Genomic DNA, 12878 nt, shown 5'->3' on the forward strand with positions numbered 1-12878 from the left:
AAGTCTACCATTATTAAACTTATTCAACAACAAAATATAATAATACTATTATATTAATTCCACAGCCTTGTTGTGTTAAATCTCTTCCACTGAATTCAACCACAGCTGACTTCCTAAGGGAAAATAAACTTATCTAGATCATGTAAAAATACCCCTAATTATGAAACGATATTCACATAACATAATCAGATCAAAATGACTAATCTGAACTACTCCACAAAGAAAAATTATTGTACCCTTATCGTCATTCAGTCTTCTCATTGGTTCAAATTATCAATTGCGTCTAAGAACTTTAACTCCATCATAATTATCAGTTCTACAAATTTCCTTAAAGTCAGTATCACAAATGACCTTAAATTCACCATCCAAATGGCTTTTCATTGCGGCTGATCAGACCACAAAAGGAAAAGTCACCAGAGGGGTCAAAAGTCATACCACCCTTTCAGAACCGTGTTTCTTACTACATTAGACAAATGAAGGCTAAGAACTTCATCTACATTTTGTATCCCAGGTTCCCAGAACATTCCCTATCAAAAGAATTTCACGTGTTTAATTAAAACTCAGAAAACAAAACTTCAAAATGCCATGTGTGTATACCCCTTTAAGATATCCTGTCCCTAGGAATTTTTCCCAAAGAGCGCTCCTTTTTCCATAAAATAACCACGAACATTTGGTCATCATTCCTTATACTACACTGATTCAGAAACCCAAACGTTGCTAGAAACAAAACCTAATAATAACTCCACTGTACTTCCTCAAATCATTAATAATTTGTTTTAAACTTCCTCAACGGTTCTGTGTACTTTAATTGAACATACCCTTGGCTAAAATATTTTACTTCCAATCTATGAAACCCCATATTTTAACGTACTATTTGACTAATTTGACCCAAGATTGCTTAAAACCTTAAAACCCCTTCAGTTTGTCTGCAAACAGGCCCATTATGTTTGCTAGGAATACCCTGCCATTATACACAACTGTGTTTAATGTGCATTGTCCCTGTAAAATAAAATTACATGTATCGCTCATCTCCCGTAAATTCCTGCACCTCCTTTGAGAATTTACTACCCATGTTTGTTAAATTATTTATAGTAGTTATTCTGCTCCTTTTCCCACTCTAGAATTTTTAGAATGAGTATTCCTATTAAATGATCTTTTATTCTATGTGTTTTTTTTAGTTTTTTTTTAACTCTGATTCAATTACAATCGGTGTGTACTTGCTATTAATCTCTATGTGTGTGCTGTATTTTCCTGTGTCCATGTCCTACTGGTAATTTCCTCTAGGATCCCAGAATAATTTCTTTCATGACTTTTGATAGATTCATTAGGTCTCACATGTATATATATGGCTTTTGACCTTCATATCCATCTCACACGCAATTATCCTCTTACCCCTGTGGAAATTTCCCAATGTGTCTATGTGTTGTACAATCTATGTGTATCTCTTTCTTGAAACTTTATCTATAGAGGTGACTTTTGATCGGACATTAGGTCGCATACGTATGCAACTATAAGCTATTTTCCAGGGGTCGTAAAGCCCTACTTAACGGCCTATTTATCTGTTGCTCCTTGTAACTTTTGACAATAATATCTGTATCTCACTCCGCCATATTAGGTTTCCCTTCTTCAATGGATAATCAGACCTAGATTTGCTCCTCCAGAAGATCTGACCATCCCCTCCTTTTCCACTCTTTCCCGTCTCTACCCCCATTCAGTGCACTTCAGTGCTTTCAGCACCCTCTCGGTCTCCTGGTTGGTCATATTCAATTTCAGTCTATGGTAACCTAACTATCAATGTTAATTTACGTCTCTAACGTACGTTCCTAACGTTATTTAAGTCCCCAGCGCTAGATGATATAACTCAGGTCGACCGTCCCCGACCTCTTATTTACCCGCAGGTCACTCAAACTCGGTATTAGTACGCCGACTTAATACCCAATGTACTTCAGTCATTCAGTGGTTTCCTCAGTATAACACCTTTATCCATAGATCATTCACACTTGATACAGTACGCCGACTAGTATCTAATGTACTTCAGTCATACGATTAGGTTGGCCTCCCAATCTTCATTCAGTCTTGCTACCAGTCCCAGACTTGACAGCCACACTCAAACGTGGTACTTCAATACCTAGTACATTACAATTGTTGTTATACCTACATCCATCCACACTCATTCCGGTTAAGTACGCCGACCAACCACATACACACTTGGTACTTCAATACCTAGTACATTACATTCACTTGTTATATCATCAATGATCGATCGGTTTCAAGATTGCATTTATCACACCACAACTCTCAAAATCGTTTCAAAATCAAATGATTAATATAACAGGTGGACGTTCCACAATTTAATCACTTACATCAAACAGGTGCTTCACAAAATAAATTTGGATAATGCCAATATGCAGAACTTTAGTTATTCACAATAGGTGTCTGCTTACCTTTTGTTTGACCGGTCAGGATTTGTGAAACACACCATCCGACGACAGCGATGGCCAATCGGCCGGACAAGTTCCAGCGAAGTCCTTCTACCAGAATCACGTTGGGGTCACCATTTGTAAGGGCTGCGTCAATTCAATTCTGGTATCAGAACAAAATTTAACACTAGGCTACTGAATATATTTTCAGCTGTTTATTAATAGAATTAGTCAAGCAGAATAAATGGTAAATGCAATCTTCGTATATACGGGTTCACTGTAACACCTCGCAGGGCAAACAGAGAACTGAAATTACATCATAAGTTCTTCCTTAAATACTTCTTGACAGACGTAGTTCCTTCTCCCTGAGGGCCTGTCATAGTAGAGGCTTGGGTGTGGTTTAGACTTACTCCAGCCTATCGTTGGCGTGCAGGCTGGTCCCAGCCTCTAGACACATCTTTGTTGCCAAGCATAGCTGTCTTCTAGCTTATCTTCGTGTGTGTACCCGAGAGTCAGACACCCAAGGACAGTGCCTGTTCTTGTGCCACAGCCATTCTCCCCTCCTCACATACACCTGTCCTTGAGCGGCCCCACAACCAGGCATTGTGTGTGTGTGTGTGTGTGTCACGAGTCTACTCAGCCTACACTACTAGCCAGCAACCCTCCAGTTAGTCATGTCTATTATATGTCGCTCAATCTATGTTAATACAATATAAACCTCTTATGTTTAGCATTAGTATTCATAAGTTATGCACCAGAACTAATTTTATTATATAGGTTTAAATAGTTGTATTATATTGGTTATGCAAACAAATATTTGGTTAAACCCTAACATTAGTTGGCGCCATCGATTTGAGTAATCCACTCGTTCAACATGCAGAGAAAGGAATCCAAAAATCTACCGCTAAACTTTGTTAACCTGTTATGTATAGGGGGCAGTATTTTCACGGCCGGATAAAAAACGTACCCGATTTAATCTGGTTATTACTTCTGCCCAGAAACTAGAATATGCATATCATTTTGGCTTTGGATAGAAAACACCCTAAAGTTTCTAAAACTGTTTGAATGGTGTCTGTGAGTTTAACCTCTTCAAATTCCCCCCCCCTTAGTTTCAATTTCCGCCTGAAGACATACCCAAATCTAACTGCCTGTAGCTCAGGCCCTGAAGCAAGGATATGCATTTTCTTGGTACCATTTGAAAGAAAACTCTCTGAAGTTTTTGGAAATGTGAATTGAATGCAGGAGAATATAACACAATAGATCTGGTAGAAGAAAATACAAAGAAAAAACCATCCGTTTTTTCTTTTTATTGTTGTTGCATCATCTTTAAAATTAACAAGAAAAAACAAACAGTCAGATATGATGATGGGAACAATTTCAGTGAAAAACAGAACAGGGCAACAGTACTTGTGCAAAGTTTCAGAATGATAACTTCCGGAATGAGTGTGCTACATCCAATTTAGCATGAAGTCACCCAGGTGTCCCACACAAGTTCCCAAAATGTACCCAAGTGGCCAAATTGGTGAAGTTATACATTTTGAAGCAAATAACTATACAAAATACCTAAATGGTATTGTAACACACCCAAAACATTTTTTTGAAAAAATGAAAAAAATTATTATATAAATGTACAAAAAACACGGGTAACTATTTACAAATCAAATCAAATCAAATGTATTTATATATCCCTTCTTATATCAGTTTGTGATATACAGAAACCCAGCCTAAAACCCCAAACAGCAAGCAATGTAGATGCACAGTGGCTAGGAAAAACTCCCTAGAATGCAGGAACCTAAGAAGAAACCTAGAGAGGAACCAGGCTATGAGGGGTGGCCAGTCCTCTTCTGGCTGTGCCGGGTGGAGGTGGGACAGGTAGCACAAAATACCTAAATGGTATTGTAACACACCCAAAACATTTTTTTGAAAAAATGAAAAAAATTATTATATAAATGTACAAAAAACACGGGTAACTATTTACAAATCAAATCAAATGTATTTATATATCCCTTCTTATATCAGTTTGTGATATACAGAAACCCAGCCTAAAACCCCAAACAGCAAGCAATGTAGATGCACAGTGGCTAGGAAAAACTCCCTAGAAGGCAGGAACCTAAGAAGAAACCTAGAGAGGAACCAGGCTATGAGGGGTGACCAGTCCTCTTCTGGCTGTGCCGGGTGGAGGTGGGACAGGTAGCACGTCCGGTGAACAGGTAAGGTTTCCATAGCCGCAGGCTGAACAGTTGAAACTGGAGCAGCAGCACGGCCAGGTGGACTGGGGACAGCAAGGAGTCATCATGCCAGGTAGTCCTGAGGCATGGTCCTAGGGCTCAGGTTCTCAGAGAGAGATAAAGAAAGAGAGAATTAGAGAGAGCACACTTAAATTCACACAGGACACCGGCTAAGACAAGGGAAATACTCCAGATGTAACAGACTGACCCTAGCCCCCCAACACATAAACTACTGCAGCATAAATACTAGAGGCTGAGACAGGAGGGGTCAGGAGACACTGTGGCCCCATTTACACACTTTCAATATTTGGAAGACCCTACGTCCTCTACACAATATTGTGCTGCTTATGCCATGTGCCATAGCAGTCTCTTTCTGCTGTAAAGCAAAGGGTCACCAAGCATGTGGTGCAGGTGATGGGGGACTTCATTTTGCAGAGAACACAACGACGCCTCCATGCTGTGCCCTTTTGGCCCTGAGGCACATCCATGCCTGCAGAAATAAATTTGGGCAGATGAACACTTGTTGCAGCAGCAGAAGGGACAGGTACAACAGGTGCAACAGGTGCAGTGGTGCTGTAGTCAGCAAGCTCCCTGATGAGCAGTTCTCTGAAAGCTCGCTGTGGCTTTCCACAGCTCTTAGCAAGTTCCTTGTGTAGGATGAATGCATTCACCACAGCAATGTCGATGAAATGGTAGAAGAACGTCTTGTACCATTTTGTTGTCTTGTGCAGAACATTGTAATAGCCTATCAGCGCATCCGACAGGTCCACACCGCCCATGCTCTTGTTGTAGTCCTTCACAGCAGCTGGAATGGGGACATTCTTTGTGGTCCATGCCCCATTAGCGCTCTTCACCCGCCTGACGACGTGATCGCCACTGAAGGATTTGTGGATTGCTGAGCACATCACCACCTCTCTGGTATCCATCCACTTTACAAAGAGAAGGCCATCTTCACGGATCCATCGCATGCTACCCCGCTCAGCCCGCTTAGGCATGTCATTCACCTTTGTCTTCGGAAAGCCCGCCCTGTTGGTGCGAATGGTGCCACAAGCCCATACATGCCGCTTCTTCAGGTCTGTAAACAGGGTAGGGCTTGTGTAGAAGTTGTCTACAAACAGTTTGTAGCCCTTCCCCAGCAGTTGAAAATCCAATAACTCCATTACAGAGTCGTAGCTAAGTCCCTTACCGGTAGCACAAGTGTTCTTCCCCTCATAAACAAAGAAATTGCAAGTGTAGGCACACACAGAATCAGCCAAAACAAACAGCTTGTAACCCCACTTGGTTGGTTTGTTTCTCATATATTGTTTGAGGCTGATTCTGGCCTTTGAGGCTACCATCCTCTCATCTATGGACAGGTTCTGTGCAGGCTGAAAGTAGGTCTTGCAGGCATCAACAATGCTGAGGTAGAGAGGCTTTATTTTGCAGAGTCTATCAAATGTTGCTGTGCCTTTCTTCTTGTCATTCTCTTCATCATCTTTTGGGTCGCTGATATGAAGTGCCCGTGAGAGAAGCAGAAACCTTTTGCATGACATGACAGTCATGGGGAAAGGCAGTTGGTACAGAGATGATGTTTTCCAGTAGTCGGTCAGGGATTTCAGCTTCACCAGCCCCATGTAGATGACCAGTGAAAGGTAGCAGAAAAAGTCAGACATGCAAATGGGCTTCCATGCTACTTTTCTGCCTGCTTGCATCTTTGCCCCATACTTATTTGTGTTAGACACGAGAGAATCTACAACAGATGATGTGAAAAACAACTGAAAAAGCTGAAGGGGGCTATAACCTGCAGTCATGTTCAGCTGGGGTCCTGGCTTCCTTTTCGGCCTAAACGTTGGTTGAGGTGGCTCCACGTCTGCTTCGAGGACAGTGTGCCAACGCCCGTCTGCCCCTTTGTTGGCAGGTTGCACACTTCCCCTCCTGCGCTTCTTCGTTAGTGCCTTCACACCTCTAGATGGCCCGGGAGGTGTGGAGCCAGAGACAGCAGGGGTCCGGCTGGATGGACCAGCTTCAGTGGGGGATGGACACCTTGACATTGGGGGCTCCCAATCTGAGTCTGAGGCACTGTGAAAGAAAAAAGTTCAGGTAGAATAGTTTCACGCATGAGCCCAGCTATAATAAACAGATATATAGAGTACAGGGAACATAGTCAGTCACTAAGAAAAAAGTTCAGGTAGAATAGTTTCACGCATGAGCCCAGCTATAATAAACAGATATATAGAGTACAGGGAACATAGTCAGTCACTAGGTTGAAGTGCTGTTCCATTTCACTCTGGCCATTGTTGTGGGCCTGCCCTCCCCTCCCCTCAACAGCCTCAAATAGCCCTCTTTCATGTGGGGCTGGGGTGGAGTGGCAGACACATGCATCTCAGCCATGCTCCCTCTAATATTCTACTCCATTCCATTTATTTTATATATATATATATATATATATATTTTATATATTTATTTCTTTTATATATTTATTTTATATATACATACACATATAAATATATATATACACATATATACACACACACACACATATATATATACATATAATATATATACACACATAGTCTATGGGTCATACGCATACATACAAACATACCCCCAAACACAATGTATAGCCAATGAGTACTTTACACATTTCATTACATTTTTATATATTGCAAATAAAATGTTAAAAATCACGAATAATATTTGATATTATTAATTTCAAACAACAGCATTAGCATGAGAAGAATTTACCAGTCCAAAGCAACGTCCTCTCCGTGCAGAAAATAGTCTTCCATTTCGGAGTCGTAGCTATGCTCGCTAGCTGAATCCTCTTCCAGGAGCAACTCTGTCTCACTTTCCCTATCTATTTCCTCAATAATCTGGTGTACATCTGTATATCTAGACTTGGATTTAGCTTTCCCTGATTTAGTCGCCATAATGTTCGATATAAAAAGTAGCTAATGATGCGTTTTACCGAAATACTGCTGTGCGCAACAAGCGTGGCTCCTTCCTCGATGAGTCTTCAATGGCGAAAGGCCGTCTTTACGCATGAGTTTACTACTTGAGCTGGTCTTCCAACACACAAACATCCCATATTGCCGTTTACCTCAGCTCATTGGCTATCTACCCAGCTAGATTTCAAGAGGATCAGTGGTCATTGGGTTACAAAACAGTCAATCAAAGGAACAGCGCTCATATAATTGGTGCACAATGAGGTCATTACATGTTGTCTGCAAATCGGTTTCTTTTGGTCAATAGGTCCCACAAAAAGAACCATCAAGGGTGATTGTGTTACAAACAACCAGTTGATTGCAGTGAACCCTAACTTGACTAGAGAAACACACGTTGAGTGAGTGTATTTACGTCGAATGCTTCAGAGAAAGTTGAATGAGACTGAATTCACGATACAAGCGGTTGACAAAATGTTTCGTGTTAGGCTATAAAAATGGATTTTATCAAACAAAAGACCATTCATTATGTAACAGTGAGCCTTGGGATTGCAAAGAGAAGAAGATCTTCAAAGGTAAATTATTTATTTTATTGCAATTTGTGATTTTGTTACGCATGTGCTGGTTGAATTAGCATTTTGTTATGGTGCTCTCTACTCAGATAATCGCATCATATGCTTTCACAGTAAATCCTTTTAAAAATCTTTCAAGGCAGTTAGATTACCGAGATTCTAGGCTTTTGAAGAATGTGAGACACTTGTATTTTCATGAACGTTTAATATGACTATTTATGTAGAGTTCTGCCATTTCACCGGATGTTGTCGAATTTGATCCCGCTAACGGGATCAGCACGTCAAGAAGATAACAGAACTCATATGGCAGGCAAAAACCTGAGAAGATTCTGTACAGGAAGTGCCCTCTCTGACCATTCCTTGAGCTTCTTGACTCTGTTTATTGAAAACTTGGATATTTGCTGTAACGTGACACTTCCTACGGCTCCCATAGGCTCTCAGAACCCGGGAAAAAGCTGAATGATGTAATTCCAGCCCCTGGCTGAAAAACATTAGCGCCTTTGGTAAGTGGTCTATCAGAGGACAATCAGACTGAGGCGCGTGCATGAGGCGACCCCATGTTTTTATTTTCTCTCTCTTTGTACTAAAACACAGATTCCCGGTCGGAATTTTTATGAGAAAAATGGCATAAAAATTTATTTTAAACAGCGGTTGACATGCTTCGAAGTACGGTAATGGAATATTTAGACATTTTTTGTCACGAAACGCGTCGGGTGTGTCACCCTTATTTACCCTTCGGATAGTGTCTTGAACGCACAAACAAAACAGAGGATATTTGAACATAACTATGGATTATTTTGAACCAAACCAACATTTGTTATTGAAGTAGAAGTCCTGGAAGTGCATTCTGACGAAGAACAGCAAAGGTAACAACATTTTTCTTATAGTAAATCTGACTTTGGTGAGGGCTAAACTTGGTGGGTGTCTAAATAGCTAGCCCTGTGATGCCGGGCTATCTACTTAGAATATTGCAAAATGTGCTTTCACCGAAAAGCTATTTTAAAATCGGACATAGCGAGTGCATAGAGGAGTTCTGTATCTATAATTCTTAAAATAATTGTTATGTTTTTTGTGAACGTTTATCGTGAGTAATTTAGTAAATTCACCAGAAGTTTGCGGGGGGTATGCTAGTTCTGAACGTCACATGCTAATGTAAAAAGCTGGTTTTTGATATAAATATGAACTTGATTGAACAAAACATGCATGTATTGTATAACATAATGTCCTAGGGGTGTCATCTGATGAAGATCATCAAAGGTTAGTGCTGCATTTAGCTGTGGTTTTGTTTTTTGTGACATTATATGCTAGCTTGAAAAATGGGTGTCTGATTATTTCTGGCTGGGTACTCTGCTGACATAATCTAATGTTTTGCTTTCGTTGTAAAGCCTTTTTGAAATCGGACAGTGTGGTTAGATTAACGAGAGTCTTGTCTTTAAAATGGTGTAAAATAGTCATATGTTTGAGAAATTGAAGTAATAGCATTTCTAAGGTATTTGAATAACGCGCCACAGGATTCCACTGGCTGTTACGTAGGTGGGACAATTTCATCCCACATATCCTAGAGAGGTTAACAGAAAAACACCCCAAAGCATAATGTTTCCACCTCCATGTTTGATGGTGGAGATGGTGTTCTTGGGGTCATAGGCAGCATTCCTCCTCCTCCAAACACGGCAAGTTGAGTTGATGCCAAAGAGCTCCATTTTGGTCTCATCTGACCACAACACTTTCACCCAGTTGTCCTCTGAATCATTCAAATGTTCATTGGCAAACTTCAGACGGGCATGTATATGTGCTTTCTTGAGCAGGGGGACCTTGCGGGCGCTGCAGGATTTCAGTCCTTCACGGCGTAGTGTGTTACCAATTGTTTTCTTGGTGTCTATGGTCCCAGCTGCCTTGAGATCATTGAGAGATTCCTCCCGTGTAGTTCTGGGCTGATTCCTCACCGTTCTCATGATCATTGCAACTCCATGAGGTGAGATCTTGCATGAAGCCCCAGGCCGAGGGAGATTGACAGTTCTTTTGTGTTTCTTCTATTTGCAAATAATCGCACTAACTGTTGTCACCTTCTCACCAAGCTGCTTGGCGATGGTCTTGTAGCCCATTCCAGCCTTGTGTAGGTCTAGAATCTTGTCCCTGACATCCTTGGAGAGCTCTTTGGTCTTGGCCATGGTGGAGAGTTTGGAATCTGATTGATTTATTGCTTCTGTGGACAGGTGTCTTTTATACAGGTAACAAGCTGAGATTAGGAGCACTCCCTTTAAGAGTGTGCTCCTAATCTCAGCTCGTTACCTGTATAAAATACACCTGGGAGCCAGAGATCTTTCTGATTGAGAGGGGGTTAAATACTTATTTCCCTCATTAAAATGCAAATCAATTTATAACATTTTTGACATGCGATTTTCAGGATTTTGTTGTTGTTATTCTGTCTCTCACTGTTCAAATAAACCTACGATTAAAATTATAGAGTGATCATTTCTTTGTCAGTGGGCAAATGTACAAAATCAGCAGGGGTTCAAATACTTCTTTCCTTCACTGTACGTCTCAAAGTGACCAAAAGAGATGGTACTAATATTGCAAATGATGCCAAAGGGAGTCTCATTAATTACCCCTTGTCGGCCATCTTCTCCCAAGTGGATGTGACTTTGGGTGAATGCCTTATTTGTCAAAGCAGTGCCACATATCCTTATAGGGCTATCCTGGAATGTTTACTAAACTACTCCGAAGACACTCTGAAGACACAATTCAGTGCCGGGCTGTTTAGCAAGGATACTGCAGGAGCATCTATGGAAGACATAGATCCCACCACCGGTGATAACAAAGGACGGGAGGCACGTGCTCGCTACTGTGCTGAATCTCGAGAGTTTCATCTGCTAGGGCCTATACACTCTGACATTTTCTTTCAAGAACGTTTATTCTTAAATTTGGTTGATATAAGGCTAAAATTAACCAGGGCCAAGGATGAGTTTTGTCTGATGTCTGCCCAAGATGGTAACTTTAGTTTAAAAGTGTTGGGGGCTACGCTTTTTATAAAAAAAAGTGTCTGTACCCAGATGTTCGTCTGGGTCATTTACAGGCTTTGATGAAAAGAAATGCCCTTTACCCTCTCCAAAGAATTACCATGAAAACATTTAGCATACCAGTGGGAAGTAGAATCTGTTGTCAAGAAAACCTTTTCCAGGCCCTTTTCCCCGCTACATCGTTATAGGCTTGGTTGATCACGCCTCTAATACGGGCAGCTTACATAAAAAAAACTTTAATTTTCAACATTTCAATGCAGAGTGTGTAGCTCTCTGTCAGGATGGTCATCAAGTCCCTGCTAACGCTTTCCAACCACAATTTAATAACAACATATCGGTGCGAGGATTTTACAATCTATTCCTGGCTACCGGGAGGCATCTAAAAGATCTCTCTTTACCTATTGACAGAAATGATTTTGAAGAGGGTTACATATTGTATGTATTCAATTTATCACCTGATGATGACACCTCAGGAAATCTGTCTGTGGTGTCCCAAGGTAACCTCCGGCTGGAAATGCGTTTCCATACACCTTTAGCTTGTACAGTTAGCATGATTGTTTACTAAAATGACTCAAATGTAAAATGTAATGCTCTGATTCAATCTTGGAAGTGAATGCCCGAAGACAAGTCTTAGTGGATTATTATTAAGATACTAAGGATCGTTGAGCAAATACATGAATACCCAAGAGCTAGAAGGTCTCATGAGCCGTTTGATTGGAAAACAATTTTGTGGAGTATGGGCTTGTGATGAACTACCTATTGAGAAATGGAAGAAGCGACCGGCCATGTTTATTGTCAATACCTATCCTAAACACAAGCCGGGTGAACATTGGCTAGCTGTGACATTAAAAGATGGAGGAAGAAAAATCTATTTTTTTTCCCCACGGTATTTTCACACTTCCCCACATCTATTAAACAGTTTTTGACCAAAAAATGGATCAAAGATCTACTACAGCATCAAACAAGTACAAGATTTCCACTACATGTGGTCAACACTGTGTATTCTACCTTTGCCAAAGAGCCCGTGGAGTTTCTTTTGAAGATGTTATGTCTCTTTATAATGATGATTAAGAAGTAATGATAGCGTCGTAGATTGTTTTGTTAGAAAATATAAAAAAAAAATTGAAAACAGCACCTCTATGTAGACCTAGCCCCACCCACATCCGTTCCACATATGGAAAGGAGTTGGAGGCTAAGGAAAAATAAAAAAGTGCTACCAAACATAAAAACTCCCGCTCTCTCAAACAGAGAATTAGTGAACACAAAAGTTCAATCAGGAGAAACGACAGGGATTATCCAGTCGCAGTACATTTTAATGACCTAAAGCATGACATTTCTACCTTTAGATTTTGTGGCATAGAGAAAGTCAAGATATCAGACAGGGGAGGTGATATTAATAATACTCTGAGCAAAAGAGAATGTTTTTGGATTTTCACCCTCCAGACATTATTTCCTAAAGGACTTAATGATGAAATGCCTATGTATGTTATGTTGTGAATCTAAAAAATGTTCCTATTTAAGATTACTTAGTTTTTTTCGTATGATGTACCCAATGATTAATGAAAACTTGCTATGTCCTCGTTGTGATTTTATGGACGTGTTTGGTGCGTCTTGTCTATACACTTGTAATATTTGTGAAATGCATATTGTTATGTTTGGTAGCACTTTTTTATTTTTCCTTAGCCTCCAACTCCTTTCCATATGTGGAACGGATGTGGGT

General features: G+C 40.4%; 1 protein-coding gene and 2 long non-coding RNA genes across 3 annotated transcripts; 1 reads left to right on the forward strand and 2 right to left on the reverse strand.

Moving 5' to 3' along the window:
• Positions 1–3686: 3686 nt before the first annotated feature.
• On the reverse strand, positions 3687–4556 carry LOC115196016 (uncharacterized). The gene is made up of 2 exons (XR_003878794.1): positions 4307–4556; positions 3687–3983 (listed from the first exon to the last, which is right to left on the reverse strand). It is a non-coding gene; the product is annotated as an uncharacterized LOC115196016 (long non-coding RNA).
• A 307-nt stretch (positions 4557–4863) lies between these two features.
• Positions 4864–8227, reverse strand: LOC115196017 (piggyBac transposable element-derived protein 4). The gene is made up of 2 exons (XM_029756472.1): positions 7373–8227; positions 4864–6706 (listed from the first exon to the last, which is right to left on the reverse strand). The coding sequence occupies exons 1-2, from the start codon at positions 7555–7557 to the stop codon at positions 4975–4977; spliced, it is 1917 nt and encodes a 638-aa protein (XP_029612332.1). The 5' UTR covers positions 7558–8227; the 3' UTR covers positions 4864–4974.
• Positions 6670–6886, forward strand: LOC115196023 (uncharacterized). Its single transcript, XR_003878795.1, has 2 exons — positions 6670–6727; positions 6816–6886. It is a non-coding gene; the product is annotated as an uncharacterized LOC115196023 (long non-coding RNA).
• Positions 8228–12878: the final 4651 nt, after the last annotated feature.

This window comes from Salmo trutta, chromosome 1, assembly GCF_901001165.1.
Source record: "Salmo trutta chromosome 1, fSalTru1.1, whole genome shotgun sequence".
NCBI classification, from domain to species: Eukaryota; Metazoa; Chordata; class Actinopteri; order Salmoniformes; family Salmonidae; genus Salmo; species Salmo trutta.